Consider the following 23,242-nt stretch of genomic DNA (forward strand, 5'->3'; position numbering starts at 1 on the left):
TTGAATTCATAGTTTTTTTTTTTTCTATTTCATTTTTCTTTGAGTGTCTTAAGTTTCCTCGTGACTGTTACAAAACAACAATAATGCTGTGTGCCGCTTTAAGATATCTTGTCAAAGTTAAAAGCTTAAAGTATACTTCATATTTCAGTGTATTTTAAGTGGTTTTCTGTATTGAAAATTGACATCGGAAATGTTTTGGTAAACACACAGTGTATGTTTTAAAGGCGTCCGTGAAGTGTGTGAAAGAGGTGTTAATTGTTCTCCTAGGGGGGTAGTTTAGTCGTAGCTATAATTTGGTCTTTTTAATGGGGAGAAACTCTTGTCGATTCACATTTTTCTGCAACGAAGTCTTGGAAAGACTATTTTGTGATGCTATGAAATCCTGAAATGGTGGCATGATGGGGCAGAGATCCACGCTAACGTGAAAATCCATTATAGTGTCACACAGCTTGATTCTTATGCTGCGATGGCTTAACACATAAACATGTAGCATTTAAAAATGGGGATGTCTCACACTTTAATATGAAGCCTTGGTCTTGATATGTGCGATTGCTAGAAAGTCATTTTTTTTTATTGTATTGCGAGGTGTATACACAACAGACAAGAATATGTTCAGTTTTGTTTAACAAGGATTATCCTGATTAAGTTTGTAAAGAACTTGGTGGTGGTAGGGGGGGGGTATCTGCGTGCAGGTATTTTAATTGTTTCGCAGACCTTTGGTTCCTGGATTTTGTTGGTGGGGTGTAAATTTGTCGACTGTTTTTCTTAAAGATGAGGCACCATTATAGGAAAACGGTAATATACGGATTATTGATGGGACACAGGAGTGAGCTCTAACCCGGATGTTACCAGGTAAATAAGGCTAAAACCTTGCTGTCATTTTCTGTATTTATGGGTAATCCTTATTGACACCCATGTCTGAGGACAGCTTATGAAGACAGAGATTAGGAGACCTTCCTGGATTCTAAGATGTTCACAGGAGTGACTTGTCCGTCGGCCTCTAAATCCGAGTTGCTTTTGGGGGATGTTGGGTTTTGGGTTAACAGTCAGGTTAAGGTGCGACAGGCTGTTGTAGGGTTAAATGTTCGGGGGGGTCCACACAGTTTTCAGCAGTGTGATGCTTGTATACACTTGTTTCTAAGGAACTGTTAGCTATCGCTTGGAAAAAGGAAGCCAGATCGGTTGGCGGGAATTCAGTTTAAGTTTAAGAAAAAATAACTTCTTCATTATTGGAATGTGGGTTGTTTTGGCTGCTGTCCAGCTGCTGGTAATCAGCAGAAAGATGTGAATTCCCCAGATGACCGAAAATGATTAAATCGAAGCTGGTCGCATAACCGGAAACTTTTATTATGTTTTTTCCTTCTTTTTTTTTAAAATAAGAAATTGGGGAATTGAACAGTCATTTTGGTTGAGTTTTTGTGGACAACTTTGTCTGGATGAGGGTTGGTACCTTCCGTAATTGCATGTTTCATATCAAGAAGTGTGGTTAGTGCTGTTTGGAAAAATCTCTGTGCTGTAATTCAATCAGTGATGGATTCCCATTTATACGAACAGCCACCCCCCATTTGTGTGCGAAAATGAATTTGAATGATTCCAGTTGTAATTGAAAGATGTTTTGTGATCTTTTCTGGTCTCAGACTCAGGGCTGACTTTGTAGCAAAAATAATTTCCCTGCCTGGTTGTTGAGGTCTTCTAAAGGAGGTTCTTCAGCTGGGCTTCCGTGTCCTGCTCTGCAACAAGAAGGCTGAAGCTAGGGCCTTACCTTCCCATCTTGTGTGGTGTGTGGAAATCCCATTTATCTTTAAATTGTGGTTTTAGAATGAAAACATTAGAGTATTAATTAAGTGGCCTTTTCATTCTCATCTACCCCCCTATAGAGAGAAGAGATTGACACTGACCCTCAATGTATATCCTGTATTTTCTGTAAAATTCATGTGTGCTATATATGTGTGTTTTTTGTTTTTTTTTTTGTACCTTTTATTTATTCCGAATGACTACTTGAATTCTAAGGCTAACTGTAGTGCAAGTCCCATGCAATGCTGCAGATTTACCAGCCTGGTTCACAGTTAAGTTTCAAGAATAATCTGATCCAGAATGGTGTCGAGAATGGAAAACGACCCGCTTCATTAAATATTAACATCTGAATATTTTCTTGCACATATTCAGAATGGTTTTTCTCTTAATAGTTTTTTCTTTGTCAAAATTTAATGCCTAGCTGTTAAGATATGCAACACAACGAAATTGGAGACTCTTAAGTTTGAATGTGCTTGACTGTTCCAGATTGGATGTGTGTCCTGACCTGCTGTAACATTGGGCACGTCTACGGTGTGTATCTGTGTTGACCTAGTCAGAGTAGTTAGTTAAGTAGGTCAAGAGTTGTTCTAGCAACTTCAGATGCGGAAGATGCGGGATCCTTGTCTTGGCTTGTATTTCCATTCAGTAATGGATGCCAGAGAAATAAACCCACGATGCAATGCTTCCTCTCTTTTTGGCCATGGAATATTTTTCCTTTTGAATGTCCTGTGAGAAGTTTGAATTTGCAACGTGAAAACATTTTGGCTCCTGGGTTAATAATGTGTGAACCTGAGTTTCCAGCGGCACAGAGAAAACATCCCAGGGAGGGAGGATCCTTGAGAGCTGAAGGGGTTTATGAGCTTCCTGGCACCAAACATTCATTTCAGGTGTCAGGCTGCCATGTGACGGGGAATAAGATTTTAATGACCTTTCTTTTCATATCAGCTGTTGAATCTCCGAAGGAGACCCAGTCTTGGTGTCTTCAGTAGTAATTGGTACTAGACTGCAGTTCATGTGTTTTAACCCTGACCAGATCTGTGTGTTAATGTATTATTTTGTGGTGTTTGGCACTGTTTCCATGTCTGTGTGACTACAGTTGTTCAAAAGGTTTGTGTGTCTTTCCGCCGTGAAGCAGGAGGATGGTTCCAGAACTTCACAGGGGGGTTCTTGAACAGGGGGGCCTAATCTTATCATCTCAGCCAATCAGTCCTCTAATTAGTAATCTAATTGGGGAGTTGCAGTGACAAACTGCGCACCCGATGGCCGTTTTTGGTTAAAATTGTTCCACCCCTGTTTTAAAACCACGTGTGAAATTTAAGTGCTGTGTTCTGGGAAACTTTCTCTCCTGTCTCATCCTATTTTGCCATAAATATGTATAAATGTATATAAACGTTTTGTCAGTGCCCAAGAATGAGAACCAAAGCAGTCTGCATGTCAGTGTGCTCATGTTGTTCGATTGTGTACCTGCGATCCTACTGATTTACTCCAGAGTATGTCTGTACCTCCGTAGTTGCATACAGGGGTGTTGGTACTCTCCAGCTACCTAGGAGTACACTGAACTCAAGCTATTTTCCTACATGTATGTGTGCTTTAGTTTTGCCACCGAAAACAGGTGATTCAGCTTGTGGCCGTGCCAGGGCCTCTTCACCCAGCTCAGCGCCGAGGCTGGGCTCCATGCGTGTGCCGCCGTGCCAGGAAGCCCCCCGATGCTCTGCCAGACCGTTAACCGCTCAGGTTTTTTTTTTTTTTTTTAAAGTGCTGTCCGTCTGTCGGAATTTTAAGTGTCCTGCCGCTTCGATCTTATCCAGGCACGGGGGATGGCTCTTTTTCCAGTTTAAGTTCCAGTTTTCGCGTGGGGAGCATTTGAGGTTGAGCGGCGATGCGAAGGCCCCAGGTGCTTTCCTGTCTGCAGGGGTGGGCAAATTGTTGCTTCTGGGCACCGATCTGAGAACGTGCTCTGTGATTTCAGATCTCAGTGCGTGTCAGGCAGCGGGGGGGGGCGATGATGTTATTCTGCAGCAGATTTAAACGTTTCAGCGTGTTACGAGAGCGTTAAACGCGGGGGTTGTGAGACCTGGTTACGCACCGGACTCTTCTGCATAAAGAACCCTGGCGGATTCTGCCGTTGCCATAGTGACCGCCCCGCTGGGCTTCAGATGCTCCAATGCCAGCTGCCTGAACACAAGCGTGGCGCAGCCTGGCCTTGTGTCCTCTGGGGCGGCGCTAGCGGCGTACACCCCTGACAAACTCGCCACGAGAAGCGTAAACATAACTAATTATTGATAATTGATAAAGGGAAGGATTATGTTGTTTTTGAAAAGCCAGGGGAAACGTCTCAAATATTGGCGATTAGAGTAACATCCATAACTGATACGCGTATGACAGTGTTAGTTTTTGTTTTGTAACATTCCTCTCTAGCCCTGTATACACAGTCACTATAATTCAGCCTTTGCTGATTGACTGAAAATCTGTCCATCTTCTGGTCTTCTGGTCAGGGTTGGAGGGTTTAGCCTCTTCTACGCAGCATAGGGTTTGAGGCGTGGGGCACACTCTGGATGGGATGCCGGTTTATCGCATGGTACATGCATTGCAATTTAGAGAATCCATGCACATCTTTCGGACTACAGGACGAAACTCATGCAACACGGGGAGAAAATGCAAATTCCACATGGACACAGCGACAACATTCAAACGTCCTAACCTGGAGATGTTAGGCAGCTTCTGCAAGAGTAAATAGTCACTGTATATAAACAGGTTTGCAGTGTTTTGTAAACAAGGGGCCAAACTGGAGCACAATGCAGTATGGCGTCTTTCATATTATGTTTATCCCGGATGGTGATTTGCGTGATGATGACGATGATGCAGCAAACCCTTCATCCCCTATGCCTTCCCACCTCATCTTCCTCAGGTGAGGCCTGGTCCCTCATACTGAACTTCAGTCGCCCCCCCTCCCCCCCTTTTGCCCCCTCGGGGTGTCACGTCAGCCTGCCACTTGCAGTCCAATGAGAAGATGAACATGAAATGGAGTCATTCACTCACCTGACAGCTCCCATCCTCTCCGCCTTGTGATGCCGGTGTGTTTGGCTGTGACGCCACCATTGATAACCGCCTTCTGGATTTTCACAAGGCCTGTTATGCAGGCGCTCTAGGGATTTCGCTAGTTCCGTGATATTTCTAATATGAAGTGGTAGGAGACGGATCGAGCAATGCTTGCTTTTATGGAAGACAAAAGCCTCGCTTCTGCTATCGGCGCGATTATTTCAAAGAGGAACGAGTCGAGCTTTCATTTATCGGGGCCTCCATTACATCTGTCAAATATCATTACTTGTTAATGGTTCGGGGAAAATGAAAGCAATGGTTTGGATCTATAAAGCTTCTGGATTTTTTTTTTCCTAGATGTTTTTTTGTTTAAAAACAAAACAAACACTACGCAAGGTTCTTTTCGTATTGGGGTGAAACAGACACAGACTATTGCTATTTCGTGTGTTTATGAAGCAGTCTATAACACAACTTACATAATTTATACACATAGCCTATAGTGAAATGTTTGGATTAAAAAAATGTGGCAGGATTAGCAAGTCATTTTGACTTTTAATGGAGTACTGCAGTGTTCCATCCACCATTGAGGTGGTACAGAATAAGCCACATGAAGTTTAACTTGTAGTAATGTAAGAATAAAGATAGTTTTAAGCTGTTAAAAAAGGTTTCCTTTGTGTAATGAGTGAATAAGGTTGAGTGATTTAAAAAAATAAAAATATAATCGTCATGCCATTTGTCAGTTTGGTGCAGCTCATTGAAATGTCTGGAAATGTCGATTCATTTGGTAATTAAGTATTCTGTTGAATACCCAGATGTATATTTGAGTAATTGCATTGAAAGATCTTGCCGAATGTGTAATTTTTAGTGGTTTAAAAAAAGGAACAAACAAGAACATTTTCTCTCAAGAGAGATGTCAAAGCCCCCAGCGGTTTTTTTTGTAACATTGAGCTCAAGGGATAGATAAACTAATGGCCAAGCCTGTTTGGGCCCAGTGGATGGTGACCTTTAGTAAATCATGTCATAGTTAAACTCATACAGCTTTATTCATTCTTGTAATTATTAGTTTTTTTGTGCTTTGGATTATGGGTATCTAGAATTAAAAGTAAGTTTCTTGACCAATAGACTAGCTGTTTCGATTTGACAAGGCAGAGGTGCTTTTGCTGACCCATGTTCTTACGAAATACACGGGTGTGCAAGTTTGCTGATGAGTGCATAAGAGGTAGCCTGGCAATTGGGTTTGGACCATTTTATGAGGGGAAAAAAGCTCCCATTGACGCTGCGATAATCATGGATGAACATGCCTTCGGAAGGATTTCAGGGAGATGCTTTCAAATGGTCACTTCCTGAAGTTTGAATGGCATTAAAGATGAATGCTTTTGCCGCCCGCATCAGAGAGCTAAAGCTCAACCCAGTGGTCCCAAATCTGTTTCTACTGTCATTCTTGCAAGAATTTTCATGTGGGCAGTTCCATTCCATTATATGTAATTTTAATAGAATATTCAAAATATATTATTTTGAATTAAGTCATTTAAATTGTCTAAGAGTAGTTCAGAGTTGATCTGTAAGCCAAATAAATGGGTGGGGAGAGGCAAGTTTCTATGGCAAAGAAAAACATCTGTTCCTTTCATGCACATCTGGACAATTTTCTGAAGCCCTTACATCATACCTGGTGTCTCCCGTATAAATGTCTGTTTGGTCTGAAATGTGTTATCTGAGAACATGTCTGAATGCTCCTTAAATGCAGCATGTTGTTAATCCCTTTAAAGACCTTGTAGCTCATGGCTTCTTTTTGAATTATTTACAAAAACATATCAAGTCATTGTCACTGTTTGTCTACTGCTCGGTCTGTTTTGTCAAATTCGCATGTTAAAAATTGTGACCTGGAATTGAACAAAAAAGCTGATATTTTGCACATTTTTGTGTCATTTTGAGAGGTTTCAAAACGAAATATTTTTACATTTTATTCAGCAGATGCTTTTATTCAAAGTGACGTGCATTTTGCGAGACAGTAGGGTCACACAGTGCCAGTGTAATTTGGGGTTTGTAATTTCTCAAGGGCCCAACAGCAACATTACTCTACTAATTCTGGGATTTGAACCAGTGATCTTCTGATCACAGCCACAGTGTCCTAACTCAGTGCGCCACACACCTCCCCCAGATTTTAATGTAACAAAGAACCTTAAACAACTGTTGACGTTGACGCACTTGTAGCTTCCTTGAAAAACGTTTTGGTGGGTTGGGGCATAGAGAAAGCCGTTCAAGCGATTCCAGTGCAAGGCCAGTGGTTAAGAGGGATGCTGGAGAAGTGCAGTGGCAGTGTTATCGGAGAGCAGGAAGAGAGCTGAGAGTGGAGTCACCATTGTGCTCGTCCATTCCGATTAGAGCAGTGGAGTGGAGGCTGGTCATTGCTCACTCATTCAGTCCGGGTGTAGATTTCTGCAAGCGATTCTCCGGCCGCGGCATAACAGAACCGGTGTGTGCTTTCATCCCGGAGGAATCTGCCGTGGCACATGCTGCCGCGTTGGCCTCCATCCCTGTGCCGGTCCCCGCCAACGCTAATCTAGCCGTATCTATTGTGCAACACCGACGAGGATCTCCTTTCTTCTCGATGACGTTTGTCCGGCACTGCTTGGATCTAACATCTTGATAAGAGTGACACTTCTGTTTTTTTTTTTTTTTTTTTTCTTCCCCGCCCCCCCCATGCAAGTGGGTTTATTTGTACTTGGGACTGTCTTGGTCCTGCATCCTGTTTTCATTATTTTCTGATGAGTAGGGGAAGATCTTGAAGGAGAGTGTTCAGCTAGTTTTAACCTGCGTTGACCAGTCTGCCTTGTGATGACCAATATGTGTCAGCACCACGCAAGCGTTTTGTATTAAGAGGGGACTTTTCTGTGAGTTCTATGGTTGATTGCAGCCATTCGGTGGTACGGTCTATGCGAAAAGGGAAGTTTTTGGCTTTCGTTCTGACCGGTGAGCCTCTCTCTAGTTCATTAATGTCAGGATGGAACGCTTTAGCAGCTATAGGTGGGTGAAGAATCCATTAGTTAGAGTATACAGTCGGACTGCATGATTAATTGTCTTTAAACATCCATGCCCCTATGTAATCTCATTCTTACTCTTACTCTGTTGTGTTCGCTTTTGCAAGGAGATTTGTTGCATCAAACCAAGTGCTTCCTTTATTCCCTAAGCTGCTTCGATAAATGACAGGACTGCATTACGCCGTGAGATGAGCTGTGCACTGGAAGAGGGGACAGATTTGAAAACTAATATAATGTGTCCAACAAGGTGAAAGTAAAAGCTTAAAAAACATGAGCAAAATGATTCAGACTCGGAGGCCTTTCCGGTGGCAGTGAGGAACAGGAAACAAATTTTTCCAACCCCAGTTTGAACAGTAAAGTTTTGGATTTTTCCCCCCCAGATTTGATGATGAGAAGAAAGGCATATAGTGTGAGTGTCGTGCAAGAGTTCCAGTTCCTTAGGGGAACACAACAGAAAAATACCTGAAGGTGATATAATTAAGAGCAGACAAGGTTTAATGCTTCATGTTTAGCATTTCCTGCAGCTGGAAATTGTGCCCTTTCTGTTCTGCAAAGTTGTCGTCATTTCCGTAACAATCGTATTGTTAGTTCTGTCTTGATATAGTCATGGAATGCTGCTGCTGCTAATAATAATAATAATGATACATTGCTTGTGAGAGAATTGTGAGAGAAAAGCATTGTCTCTGTTCTCAGTGGAAAAAATAGTGGTTGAAATTATACTCAGAATTATGCAGGCCTAGTATGCAGCATGCTCTACACCACTGAGCAGAATCGGAATGAGGAAAGTGCCCCCCTGTAATTTTTGTCCTCCTGAGGCCTTTTAACTCAACTGAAATGCTAGACTTGCGTTAAGGTGCTGTAGGTGAAACCAGCCTGGACATACTCGCCCTAAGTTCCGAGACTTTCCCTACTGACTATCAACTTTTTTGCCGTTCTTCTAAGAGTAAGTCATAAACTCGCAACATCTCGAACTCTGTTGCTGGCTGCCTCGGGTTAGGTTCTCTTTCTTTTGACCTGCATTTCCTGTGCTGATCTAGGTAGATAAGTGATTCATTGTGCAGGCTCTATTCTTCAGACATGGATTAAAAACTGTTGCTCTTCCAAGGTGTCATTAACGTGACAGGGGAAAGCAGAGGTGGACATTATTACCGTTTCTGCTCAGGCTTTAACTTTTCCTGTCAAGTTCCGCGACTGTGATTGGACAAAAACAGGAAGTAGCATTTCAGCTTTGGTAAGACTCCCCGGGCTCAAGTTCAAGGGTGTTGGTTTCTTGGGGGAGGGGGCAATAAAACATACTTTTAATCGAAACATTAAATAACACTTCAGTCAAGCTTTGAATGACTGGTGTGTGTAGGGGGATTCTTCTGCAGTCCCCTTTGACTGCAGCGGGGGGCACATGCATCTATTTCAGGTCATCAGTGATAAGGAAAACATGGGAAGATAGGGGGCGTTTCAAACTAGTCTTGTCACAAGCCGACTGCAATGATTACGGAGGCAGGCTGTGACCTTTGACCCTGGGATGGGTCATTCTGGTTAGCCTCTGCTTGGGGTCCACGTCGTCATTTTGGTGTGCCTCTCACATTGAAAATATGTAAAAGCCACAAAATGATCACTTAAAATTCAAGGGGGAGGGGGGTGCGATCATTTCACAAGTGCGTTGCAGAACGGGTCTGAAAGCTTTTCAGCTTTGATGTTTATTTTCGTGACGTGAGAGCGTGCTGCCTGAAGAACACAGAAGTCCAGGCTGAGCAAGGGGGGGGGGGGGGGTGAGTGATAGGTGGAAGTACAAACAGTAGGTTTACTGGGTTTTTTCCAGAATGTGATTGATGTGGTTGAGGGTGTCTAAGGGGTGTCCTGTACGGCGCTTTTGAAAGGCACAGAATGAGGGCTGCTCTCCTAGATCAGTGTGACCCACAGACACTGTGTGTCTCGTGTTTTTGCTCCCTGCCAGACAAAACACATTTTTACTAGGAGTTGAGGAAGAAAAAACACGAGACCGTCTGTGGGTCCCTGAGGTCCGGGTTGGGAAATACTGTTGTCGATAATAGAAGAATCCCCCCCAGTAACTGAGGTGACCTGAGGGACGTACGGACCCCTTCCCTGAAGCAAGTTTCTTCAGTGAACAAGCCTGCCCTCTCCCAGCCCTTGCGGCCAGCTCCGCCCCTCGGTGTAATGAGCGTGTTGAAAAGCGGCACCCACACACACGTGGGCACTGGACATGAAAGGCGAGTCTCCTGGCTATAATCTCCAGCCTGGATTATATGTTCCCTCGGTAATGAGAAGATCCAAGCCGGAACTGCAGGCTCCTTAAAGATGGCCGTCCTGGTGGCTCCCCACTCCACCCGCCCCAGCTTCTCTGTCCTGACGTAGAAGAAGTGCAGCCGCTGTGTGTCCTGCTTTGCTTGACACTGTGGAGCTGGATCTCTTTGCCGGTGATGTCATCACCTTGTCACGGTGCCTTCTGGTGCTGCTACGCAAACCGGGGCTTTACCTGTGCTGAGCGTCTGGCTCAAGAAGGGCTTTGATTGCGGTTCCAAACTGCAAAGTGGACTTTCTGTAAACCCTTAGTCTCCAGCTATTTTTTTTTCTTCCGAGGTCTGAATTTTATCGGCAGCAGAAAACCAAGGTCCCCCTGCTGGTCCGCTGTCTGAAGAAAAATGCCGTCCGGGGGGTGGTAATCGCACTTTCTGTATGTGGATTGCAGTCCACCTGTTGGTAGCCAATTCCCTAAACCGCTGACAAAAATGTATTAAGGAAACCTCTCCCGTGATACTGGCTATGTCTGGTCCGGTTCGAGAGGCTGAAAATGACCCGGTGATGCTTCAGAGACGGGTTTGGCCTGTTTGCCCTGGTCCTCTGTGGCGGATCTTTTTCCGTTTGAGCCCGGGTGTAACGCTGCATTTAGTCACCTGATTGAGCAGTGGTGTGTTTCTCTGGAACTTGTCTGTGACACAGCAGAACGCAATTGTGGATCATAATGGATAAATTTAACGAATTTCTTTGTACATTTAGAAAGCAGTCAGATTTTCCTTTTTGATAAAGGGAAAACTCGCCTGAATTTTGCTCCCTTCGTCGTCACTCTTGTAGTAATCTGCACCGGATTCGCTAGTTTATGTCCATGCTTGATAGACCCTTTTCAGGTTTTTCACGGAGCGGATTTCAAAGTTTCACGCTGGGAGTTTTGTGATCACGTAGACCCCTCTTACTTGTCTTGGCACTAAGGAATCTTGGGTAAACAGGACTACTAGGAGTATGAGGAACGCGTTGATGTAATTCTTAAAATCCCAGAATTTTCTTCCTCCCTGGCACTGGTTTGTTGAAGGTAATCGGGAACACGTTGGGTCAGGTGATCTGCTACAAAAAAAAGAATTCTAATGATGAAGTTCCAGTGGGGGAAAAAAAATCCCTTGAATGATTCATGAGGATGACATTTTCTCCTAAAATGGGGGAGTCAGGTCTCGCACCGGGATGCATGTAATGTGATTTATTTTGGCTCTGTGCGAAATTGTGTGGTGATGGTGGGGAATATCATGTTCCTCATATTTGGGGGACGTTCCCTTGAAAATCTTCAAAAGGAGTGTATGCAACCCTTCTTTTACACTTTTTTAAAAACATAGACTGTCACCATGTGGTACCCATGCTACAAATGACGTCCCATAAGTTTTACGTGATTGATTTTCGTATTGTGGTTGTTGTTTTTCCCGAACACTCGTAAAGTTATCAGAGGAACCATCCTATCTCCTTACTATCCACAGCTCCCTCATCCCACATAGGCCTGGTGATTAGGACAGATCGGCCGGTATATTGAACAACATGTCCAGGTCCACTGAGTGACGCTCTCTCTTGTCTTGGGCAGGTTTGGGGATTTCACACTCGTGTCCTGTTGCTGTGCAGAAACAGAGATGGCCACTGCTATATCGTGACACAGAGGGACATGGTGAGTCCTGCAATCGAAGTCTTCAGTAGGGTGGGGTGTGCTGCTTGCTTAAAAATGAGCTCCAGTTGTTAAAAAAACTTCTTGTGGGGATGGACCACAGTAGTGGGAGGTAATTATTATTTTTTTAAATTAAGACTGGTTTTTAAAAATCAGAGTTTTGAAACTATGTTTGCTTTGTAAGGCCTAATTGGAGACCCCGTATTACACCTAAGTTCTTGTACACAGATGATAGATCAGGCGATAGCTACAGCCGTGTAAAGCAGCAATAGGGTACCGATCAGGTATGTGAGTTGGCCTGAACACCACACCTTATGTGGAGAAGGTCCAATGCTGTGAGATTAAGAAAGTGTTAAAAGTAAAGGATGCACGAATGGTTGGATAATCAATCAATCCCTAGAGGTAAATTTTGAAAAAGCCACGAAACAAATGGCCGAGCTTCGTAGCTCTCCAAAGGACACTCCCTTTCACATGCTGGTTTGTTACGTCTCCCTCTTAGTCATAATTGTTAGACTTGTTTCCGACCAAATGATTTCTCCCACTCTTGTTAGCATTACTTTCTCAGTAGCAGTAGCATGTGTACGTCCATGCGGTGTCACAATTCACGGTGCAGCTTTCCTCATTTTCCTTTCATTTGCTGGTGTTTCTACAGCGTTCACGGTTAGTGGAAGGGATAGCTGGTGGAGAACGAGCGTTTAACGGCACATCCGCACGCGCTGGGTCCCCGGAACCCCCGGGGGCCCGGTGACGAGCTACCGAAAGCCGTCTTGCTGCCGGAGGGAGATGTAAACAGCGGGGATGTTTTTGAGAATGCGGAGCGGTTGAAAAGTTCACAGTAAATATTTGAAATGGCTGGAATTCAAGAGGAAAAGGAGCTCACTCGAAAGTATGTTTGCCGTAGAAGTGTAAACGTCCGTAAGGTCGCATGCTGAGCTCTATATTTAACTGCCGGTCAGAGAGGTTTTCCGGGGGGAGCTGAGATGATCTAATGGGGGAGGTATTGAGTGATGTGCTTCAGGAGGCATGTGTGGCGGAGAGCTGGTGTGGCAGGTATTTCTGCTTATGAACCCCCTCCCAAAAAAAAATTGCAGCTGATAGTTTAGTTAAGCTGAGGTGTCCAAGGTTTGGCCAAGAAAAAAAACTGTAGGCTTTGTATTGAGGGGTGGGGTTATCCGAGTCCGACTTGCGTCATCCCCTACTGGGTCAGACTGTCAGTCTGCTAATGCAGGCCTGGCTGGAAAGTGGAGTTTTAGGTTCTGGGGGGTTGCCGGGGGAGGGCAGTGGGTTTGCAAAGATCTCTGGGAAAGGCTGACTGCCCTGTGCCATTGTGTGTGTGTGGGTTAGGGGGTGGGGGGCACTGTCTCAGGAAAGAGAGCTCAGTTTTATAATCAGGAAGAAATGCCTTCTTTTAATTTTGACTGTTTAGCTAACTGCCAATTACCTGCAAAGTGCTGCTGCATGGTTCCTATTAACGTCCTTAAAAAACGTTTAACCATTGCCTGTACTAGCTTGGGGGAGTGAAAATACGGACAGAGTTTGGGCCTTGTGGGTTATTAGGGAGATAATATTAAGCCGGCAGACTCATTATTGTGGTTCGAAGGGAGTGGTGTTGCTAATAAGGGGGCAGCTCATCGCAGAGGGCATTCTGCGTGTTGCAGTGGCGTGAAGACACTTAATGAGAAATGCGACTCATGAGCTGCACGTTGAGCGCATGTTAAGGGATCCAGTATCTCATCAAAACTGACACCTTTTGTTGAATCTTCCTTGCAGATGTTTGTTTTTTTTTAGCTAACTGGATAAGACCAGTAAAAGGTCCTGCCTGATCTATGTATGACCAGGCCTGTCCCTGATACTCATCATAGTTGGGTCTTTTCTCCAAGACTCAAGGTAGGATGGGATGCATGGGTGGCAGTCCAATAGTGCAAGGCCACCGTCTGTCTTCTTTTTTTTTTTTTTTCCAAATGATTCTGTCCCACGTCAGTTGGACTAGGTATGTAAAAGGTTTCTTGGGCTGCCCTTTAGCACCCAGGATGTGATCTTCACGCCCGATTGGATGGGGTTGGACTCGTGCCCGTTTTGTGGTCTCCACACACGGTCGTCCTGTCCTCGTCCGGCCAGCCTGCAGCTTCCAGATAGCTTCCGCGATCCGCCGTGCCGATTTGCTGCATATTTGCATGCGTGTGCAGGCTGAGAGGCTTTGTCCTTGCAGGCAGTCATGCAGAGAGGAGGTTAGGTTGGGGGGGGGGGGGGGGGGGGGGAGAGGGGCTCAGCGAGGGGGGGAGGGAGGGAGGGAGAGATAGAGAAATAGAGGAAGAGTTTCTTCCCGATCAGTTGTTGCTCTGCTTTAAAATGGGATTTGCATAATAGGCCAGAAGATTGACGGGTCTTTTTATTTCTCCGTATCCGCCGTGAACGGGAGGTCTGGCGGGCAGTGTGGGGGGGGGGGGTGCTGGGGTGTGTGTGTAGAGCCATGCTGTGTGAGTGTGTGTGTGTGTGTGTACCTATAGTATAATCAGGAGCGGGGGGGGGCTGTTTATCGCCAACGCCGCCTGATAGCGGGTGTAGTGTAGCACCGCCGCTGACCCCGTCTCCCGCTAACCTGTTAATTGGGCTTGAATGACTTTAATTTATGGCTTTGTTTATGCTGCATCTACAGCAATTAATCAGGGCCCATCCGTCTCCGGCGTGCTCAGTCGAATGGGGCGGTGGGCCGGCACCGATGCAGCCTGCGCATCATTCACTTCTCCAGGCCGTGAGCAAAGCCAGGCCTATCAGCCGGCTCGCTGGGGCGTGTTGGCGGCCATTGGGTAGGACCATGAATCCCAAGCTTTCGACGTGAACGCCGACGCGATCTTGAGGAGACAAGTGTTCTTCCTCACTGCACCACACACACAGTGACCTAACAGCCCAAAGCAAATGGTATATTTGGTATCCCTCTGTCAAAGAGTTAGACAATAGATAGACAGGGCAGTGGGGAGATGGTTATTTCAGTTTATTTTATCAAGAGTTCTCTCCAACATGGTGTCCCCAGAGTGCTTGGTATATACTGTATGAACACAAAAAGGCACAACAGAAGACAACGGAGGAGGACCAAAGAGCCCTTTGACGTCCAGACTAAGCCAGTCCAAGCTAAGGTCAACTGGTCACAGACTTTTCAGGTGTATGTATATCATACGAGTTTCTGGATGTCCAAATATAAGCAGGGAGGTACGTAATGTCCTGCTGGTCTGGTGTGATTTGCAGTAGTTGTTTGTTGGCTTTCTTGGCTTCGGTCTCCTGCTGTTGTGAGTCAGGGAAGCACCATGGTCAAGACAGAGGCTGTACTTTTTTAAGGTCAGTACCTTGGGCGCAGTTTCACTGACGCAAGGTACTGACATGGCTGGGGAAAGCGGAGACGAGGCGAGGAAGGAATACTGTGACAAGCTACATTAACGAGATCAAGACAGATTATAGTGCGTACAGCAACGGGGAGTAAATGTGCGTTGGATAGGGTCGTCCATGTTGAGTCGCACCTGTCCCGGAGTGAGTTCGCGATCAACAAGCCGCAGACAGCATGCAAACTGAGCACCCGCCACAAAATCGAGGAACATTAGAGCGCGCCCTCCTCTTCCCATATGAGCCGTGTTTGCGTCTTATTGGCTACGCCTTCGTGCATAAAAGCAAAAATCCTGGATTTAGCCGCAGTGAACTATGTTAGTGAGTTGCCTCAGTCAGCCATCTGCTGGGAAAAATGAGTCTGTTTGGCTGCTTACGTTTTTAAAGGTTTTGGTGAGTAAAATGCTTATAGCAGTGTGCAATTTTGTATGACACCCCTTTCCGACTTTCTGATTAATGACACTGTTCGCCTGTTGCTGCACAACCTCACGCTTAATGCTTAGCTACTTATCTGACCCCCCCACCCACCTGTTATAGATCTACCTGTTCGTACAGCTGGGTTTCTTCCTGGAGCAATTCAGGTTAAGTACCTTTCTCGAGGGTACTGGGGGGCCCCAGGGAGTTGAATATGCTGCCATCGGGTTCCACCTCTGTCTTGAAGCACTGTATGTTACATTGAAGCAGCGGGAAGATATTTTCTAGAGCTTATTTTGCAAGTTTATCGATGTAAAAAAGAATGAAATGGCCAGATTCAGTCTTTTATTTATTTTTTTTTTTGGGGGGGGGGGGGGGGTGTGTTGTGACTTTGCCACTATGCTGCGGAATGTGTGTTTTCGGGGGTGTTCTGAAGTGTAGCAAAAACAATTGTGTGAAATTAGGTCGCAGCGGCACGTTTGAGATGCAGGCATGATTGAAGTCCCCCCCCGATAGACCAAGCGTAGCGATTCCCTGGTGGATCGCAGGACGTGGGCAGTGTTCCCAGGCCGTCCGGGGTGTAGTGGGACAGGCCTGTAACTGTATTCTGCAGAGTGTCTCCTCTGGGTCTCGTCTCTACATCTGAATCATATCAGCCTTGCTCTGGAATGTTTCAGAAGAAACCGCATTCCCCACCCCCCCCCCCTGCTCTTAATAACGTTAAGCTGGAGGTTGAATCCGACGGCATTAGGGAAGTGGCGTGTGTGTGTGCGTGTGTGTCTGTGTGTCTGCCAGGCTGCCGTGTTGGGAGTCGCTCGCATTCAGACATCCCTGTTGTTACCATGGCGACTGCCTTTGCATCGCCAGCGGTGAGGCAGACACTCCTTCCTCCCGGATGAGGGGAGTTGGCTCTCGTGCCGGCGCTGGGTGGGAAGACGATGGCGCGCCTCCTCTTTGCAGCCACCAGGTCGTGCGTTCGCCCCTCCCGCCGTCTGAGGAGGAGAGTACAACACGCTGACACTCCCCACGATTCGTTATGACTCGCCATGCCCTCATAAGATTGGGGTTTGTTTGTTTGTTTTGATGGAATTCCTCTGGTTTGATCGTTAGATATCTGTGAATTGCAGGTCTGACATTCGTTCAGTTTTTCTGCTTTGACGTCATCTTCCTACAAGCTTGCGCTCGGCAGGAAATAGCTGGCGATTTCAATTATTTTTAGAATGAGGAAAGTACGACTTTCCTGATCCACCCTCCTCCTCCTCCGCCCCACCCATGTTTGAGGTCTGTGTTGCACGTACGCTAATTGGCAGCTCGTTAGCGCGCCGGCACAGAGCGAGGTGAACCTGACCGAGCCTGCGGCACACGGCAGAGAAGCTTTCCCCATGACTCTGTCTATCAGGGTGTCTCCGCTCGCGGTGGTGGGGGGTGCTGGGAGATTTCATCACCGGGGTGGGAAAAAAGTGGATATGCAGAGCTGGGTGTCGGGGCCGTGCCAGGGTGCCAGGGTGACTTTGATCACCTTCATTTGTGCCTTTCTGCAGAATGACAAATGTTCTTTCTTTCTGTCTCTGTGTCTGTCTGCCTGGCTATATGTCAGGCTTGGGCGGTGTCACCATGCGGCAGAATATGTTCTTTATGCCAAGATTTAAAAATATGGTAATAGCATTACTTTTGGAAAATATCATCAAAATACACTATACCGTGGTTTAATGTCTTGACGGTATGAAGAATTTGATACTGCCCTGTCTATCTGTTTGTCTAAGAGACTTGATGAAACCTAGTCTTACAATCAAGCTATTGGAGCATGCGAAAGATTAATCTCAGCCTGATCTGACACTGCGAGGTTGTGCAGGGTAGAGATGTTTAGTACAGGGCACCTGTAGAAGCCCCAAGGACTAGTGACTGGGACACCTCCCTTAACAGGCTTGCGTGGTTGTAAGGTGAGGTGACTGGCGATCTCGCGAATCCTCGCCCCCCACCCTCGTCTCCTCTTCCCAATCAGGCTTTATAACGAGGCACCTGAGCATCCAATGAGAACGGGGCTGGCAAATGTCAGGAGATGAGCCGCACCGTTGAATTGAGTCCCTGTTTCACCAGCGGGTCCTCTGGCATTAATGGCCATTGTGTCTGCTTAGCGCAACGCATCCGGAGAGCTCGTTAGTGGTGACGAATGAGTATGGCCGACAGGGTCGGGGACCGGGGCAGAGGATGTCCCGACTGGCCCCGTGCCCTGTAAACAGAGCCCCAAGGTGGGGGGAGGGCATTGCAATCTGGGCTTAGCCAGTCCTGGGTAACATGTTGGGGGGGTGGGGGGTGGGTTGCACTCGGGATGCTCTGGACTTGAAACATGCTGCAATTTTGTTTGTTTTTTCCTAACCTACTGTCAGTCATGTTCACCTAGCTGGTTAGCAGTGATCTGTTTAATGGTCTTACAGATAAGTTAGGCCATGTTCAGCAGGTTCTCTTCCGTTTTGTCTTCCTGGACGGTTCATTTCCTCCAGCAATTGTTTGGGATGCGTTGTCGTTCTAGTTTGAGTTTAGAGGCATCGCAGAGTCTGCTGTCAGAGTCTCGTTTCTGCTTTGGTTTCTGAATTCCGCTCGGGCCTTGGATCAGGCGTCTGTGCTTATTGGATCTACACCATGTGGCATAATAGCTATTGGACATAATGGTTTCAAATCAAATCAAAGTTTATGCATCAAATGCACAACAGTATTCAGCAGTCGATACAGGCAGTGAAATGAGTTGAAATGGCCTTTATAGTGATGGTATTGATGATGATTATTATTATTATTATTTTATTTTAAGGTAGTGCTATGATATCTGATCTGTTGTTGCTTGCTCTGTAACACTCGTTTTCTTGCTGGCTCCAGTTCTCGGTTTGTTCAGCCCTCTTACCTAAAGGGAAACCTAAGCAACCGTTACGCCGTTTGAGTGTCTTGGAAGTTGTCCTAGATATTTTCTGGATCGCAGTGCAGCTTTCTGAGAAGTTGATATTGTTACCGGCTGGTGGTGGGAACATACTACGGAGTTGAGGGGGGGGGCAGATCTTTGGGTTTCCCCGTGGGTTCCTGTTCCCTAGCAGGTCCTGTTGTAATGGACCCCATTTCAGTGTTCTCGTTAATTTCGAGTTGCTGTGCTACCATGCTAACTGCTAATGCGGTGGACACTACGCTAACAGCGTGTCCCTCTCCGCCCCCGTCTCCCCTCAGTGTGCCCGAGGGCTTTGAGGGGTCCTTGGGAGACGCCAGGGACACAAGCAGAGAATGCTGGAAGTGCAAGAAGAGAGAGCAGGAGCACACTTCACCAAGAAAGAGAGAGCAAAGAAGGAGAGAGACGAGGCCAAGGACGGCCGCAGCAGCAGCAGCAGCGCAGCCTCAAGGAACCCCCGTGCAGGCCCACGCCCACACCAAGGCCACACCCACAGCCAGCCCACACCAGCACTTGACTCCGCCCTCTGCCTCCCTGGGATCTCCGTCAATGCATTCCAGCAATCCCAAAGTGAGGAACTCCCCTTCAGCAAACACTCAGAGGTGAGCCTCCTTTGATGCCTCCGAGGTTGGTCTCCACCCACCTTCCCCCCCCCCCCCCCCCACACACACACACACACACACACAAATGCACTTGCAGGAGACTTGTTTAACGAATGGTCCTAAATGAATCCTCCCAGATTTCCATAATAGCATAGTGCTTTTGGACGGGGATCAGAGATGCTGACATAAGCTCCTCACATGGACTGTGATCTTCTGTTTCATCCAGTGCACAGCTGGAAAGTGCTGAATTCACCTTCAGTAAACTTTTTAGTGGTGTTGGAGGTTGTGGTTACCAAATACTATAGGTCTTCAGTCTGCCTCTCCTTGTCCTGCTTGTCCTGCTCATCCCAATCCCGTTGGGTTTCTTTCCTGGCTGAGAAATCCGGGCCTGTCCCTGCACATTGTCCTGCATGTAGGTCACACCTTCTGGAGAGGGTATCAGGAAAGGGCGAGCGGCCTGGCCTCTGAGCCGGAGCGAACGGAGGCTCCAGTGGGTTCAGCGAGGACTCTTGGATGGGGCCTTGGCGCCGTGCGGAATGCCTGCTGACTCATGGCTGCGGAGCCAACCATTGAGTGGGGGGTGGGCTCGCTAAAAGTCCCGTGGGTATGTCTCACAGCGGGCACTGTGGCCTCGCTGACATGGGGAGCCGTGTGTGTGTGTGTGTGTGTGTGTGTGTGTGTGTGTGTGTGTGTGTGTGAGAGAGAGAGACCGGCCATGGCCAGGCCTGTTCTGCTTCCAGCTGGAGTAGACAGTTTCCCTAGCCACCCCCTTGTTGCTTCTGAACACTGGGGTGGGGGCTTAACGCCCCCCGCACTTGGCCTCAACCTGGAACTAAAGTGTAAGTGTAGCCGTGGGCGTTTCCGTCTGGGTCCCACCTGAAATCTTGCCCCGCCCCTCCATCAGAGCTCCGCCCATTTCCATATACTCATGTTGAAACATCACCATAACGTCAGTTAAAAGGAGCTCTGACTAACCCTGTGTTGCCTTTTTTATTACAGTTCGGCGTAATGCTCTCACTAATATCAGGTAAATTCAGGTGCGGGGATGGTGTGCATGAGTCTGTTTGATTTGCTGTTTACCGTCGCCTGCCGGTTAATGTGGTCTCCATAGAAACAGTGAATCGTATATCTTGGCTGTTTGGCAACCCTGTTTGCTCTGCCCGTACGCTGAGATTACAGATTAACTCCCCAACCTCCCCCCACCCCACTAGATGCGGCACCTTACAGATCTTGCCCGTCACCTTGCAGGGGCCCCACGGAGGGCCCCAGGGGCGGGGTGTCGCTCGCAAAAACACCTTTCATCTCCAGGGGTGCTCTTGCTCCATGGCTCATGTTCTGGGAAAGCTGAAATTATGGATACGAGCATGGGGTTGGGAGGGGGCCGATCTGCTACATCAAATGCTGCCAAATATATGCCCCCCCACCCAAAAAAGATAGTGTCTCCATTCATGCTCGGTTGACACTTTTATCCACAACCCTTTTTGATTCCTAAGACTCGAACCAGCGACCCCCTTACACTGGCCCTGGCTCTTTTCCTTGGCTTAATTGCGCTTCCGTTAACTGGGAGTCTCTGGTAGAGGGCCGTGTGTGTGTCTGGTTCCTGTACGTCATGTACACTTTACGTATCTGCAAGCCTGATCCACCCCGCCTCAGATCTTTTAACTGACGCGATGGGCTCTGCCTTGGCGGGATCAGAGTCCCTGTTTGTTTACACGGCGAGATGCGCTTTGTTTCGCTCCATCAGTCAGTGGCCGGCTACTCATTGGTTAGTTTATGCGTCGCAGAGCGGGTCGGTGATTGACAGCACACAGCAATCCGTCTCCATGTTTATTTAAGGCGTCGTCTTCTGTCACCGCCTCATTTTTTGCGTGTGAGATATTGATATTCTGAATCGCTGTACCTGAGGTTTTTGTCTCATAATGAACTGCGGTTTCCCCCCCCCAACAGCAGTCCGAAGTCCAAGCAGGAGGCCATGGTGCGGTCACCCCCTGTGATGTCTCCGTCCAGTGCCGCCCAGATGGACTCCAAACTACCCAATCAGGGAAAACAAGGGGGCACCGGCGGCCAATCGCAGCCCTCTCCCTGTGACACAAAGACAATGAGCGGCAGCCACGCTTCCAAAGGGCCACAGGGTGCGATGGCCAACCTGGGACTGAAAAACGGACAGGGCCTGAATTCGGGCAACGGGGCCAAGGGCAAGGTTAAGAGGGAAAGAAGCACTTCGGTTGAATCGTTTGAACAGCGCGACACCGGCACACCAAACAATGAGCTGGAGCAGAAAGGTAAGGTCTTCCTGTGAGCCGTACCGGACTGATGTTCGTTTATTCTGCCTCCAGGCTTCAGTTAGACCTCCTCCCCAATTAATTAATCAATACTAAAGTAAATTAGACCAATTAGCGCTGTAGCTTTCGGTAATTGCCGTTGAGTCTGATATTGGCCATGCAGTAATGGCACCAAACAAGATTTTCTGCCACCATCTGCATCTTTAGACATCAGCTTTGCATCTTTGTGTTTTCATGCTTTAGTTTTCAATCCCCCCCCCTGCATTCACCGTTCACAGGTAATGCTGGTGTTGGGGGCGGGAGGGTGATTTAGATGCAGTTCAGCTGTTTGGTCATGGCGTAAAAGATATTGACTGGACCGTTTTCCCAGCCATTTCGGTTCTGTGGTGGATGACTTGTGAAACCGTTTCACTGCTCGCTTGGTGTCTTGGGGGGTTTGGGGGGTGGGGAGCTCGTCACCATATGGAGCAGGATTCTGGAGAAAGCAGCCGTGTGTGTAGGACAGCCACTGCCACGCTCCTCGCTCCACCCCGGTGGAGGTGAAACAATGGAACTTCGTGATCAGGGCTGCTGTCTCGCTGTGGACGTTTGAGCCCCCCCTTGGGAATAACCGGCGCACGACATAGGCCCTGCTTCACATGGGCTTTGGGTTGGTTTAGCCTGTGGCTGTTCGGACAGGAGACTGAGAAATACGATGGGCTCCTGTTCAGTTCTCCCGGGTTAGACTATGAGGAGCTGTTCTCTACCACACTGGCTGCCATTTCTTTTGGCCCTAGAGTGACATGGTGCCCGGTCACACTTTGGTTCAAACGTCATCACTCACATGGCTATAATGTAAAAGGTTTCAGTGTGTTGAGTTGTTCATTCCTTGTGCAGGTAGATAAGCAAATGTAAAAGTGGAGATGCACGACATACCAGGTTAACGTGTCGGTATCCGCTGATATTCATTAAAAATCAAGATACAACCAGTGAAATTACGGAAATGTAGCACTTTTTTTGGTGTGCATGTATGTTTTCTGCTGTTAGCTAGATCCCTTCTTTTGGATCGGGTGTTTGTTTTCCTTCTGTGTAGGAGTAATTGATTTAGTTTGTTGCTGTAGAGACAGGTCAGCTCTGGGGGCTTAACGTGGCGTTAAACACGTGTTTCCTTTGGCTGTATTGTGCATTAAAGCAGGCGTCTTGGAAGTCTGAGCCATTTACAGTGAGTTTCAACCTATAGCCAAAATGTTTTATCGTCATTATGATGTGGAGTGAAGCTGTAATTTAAACTGAGGATCCTCCATTTGTGTTTCATGCTAAATAAACACAGAGGTTAATTGTTACCTGTTAACGGCATACTGGACTCCTTTTGAGACTGCAAACCATTCACTTGACCAGAAACAAAACAGAAGCATAATTTTTGCTTGGTTTGCCTTTTAATTAATCTGAAAGAAAATTTAATCTTATACATTCATGAATAAACTGTTTATAAACTTGAGACTTACAGCTCTTAAATGTTGCACTTAATTAATCAAACCTGTGCTGGTTTGGGGCCCCTGCCAGAGTCTGTAAGGTGATTGAGGTACATTAGACCACAGCTTTTCCTGAGAGTCAGTGTACAGATGCATTATGGGAGTTGATACAGGCATTTGGTGGTTGTATACTGAGGGAGCGGGTGCAGTCATATGTGCTGCAGAGATGCGTTCTTTGTCTTAAAGGTTCCTAAACCGGCCGGCCTGGTAGTACCGCCAACTTGAGGGTCCTGCTCGTTTGCTGCGCGTCATCGTCTGTCATTTTTCGTTTTGGTTTGTTTGTTTTTGTATGTTTGTTTGTGCTCAGAAGTCTTCTCTGGCACC

At 46.8% G+C, this 23,242-nt stretch overlaps 1 protein-coding gene across 5 annotated transcripts in view; it reads left to right on the plus strand.

Moving 5' to 3' along the window:
- Positions 1–23,242, plus strand: part of bcl9 (BCL9 transcription coactivator) — a 101,113-nt gene that overhangs the window by 64,403 nt on the left and 13,468 nt on the right. For 3 of the 5 annotated variants that reach the window (XM_048978688.1, XM_048978687.1, XM_048978689.1), the window contains exons 3-5: positions 11,728–11,808; positions 18,805–19,125; positions 21,073–21,407. In XM_048978688.1, coding sequence (XP_048834645.1) covers positions 19,073–19,125; positions 21,073–21,407 — 388 coding nt within the window. In that variant the 5' untranslated portion in view covers positions 11,728–11,808; positions 18,805–19,072. The remainder of the gene's footprint in view (positions 1–11,727; positions 11,809–18,804; positions 19,126–21,072; positions 21,408–23,242) is intronic. The other 2 variants (XM_048978686.1, XM_048978690.1) reach the window with 1 other exon arrangement.

This window comes from Brienomyrus brachyistius, chromosome 16 (assembly GCF_023856365.1).
Source record: "Brienomyrus brachyistius isolate T26 chromosome 16, BBRACH_0.4, whole genome shotgun sequence".
In the NCBI taxonomy this organism is placed as follows: Eukaryota; Metazoa; Chordata; class Actinopteri; order Osteoglossiformes; family Mormyridae; genus Brienomyrus; species Brienomyrus brachyistius.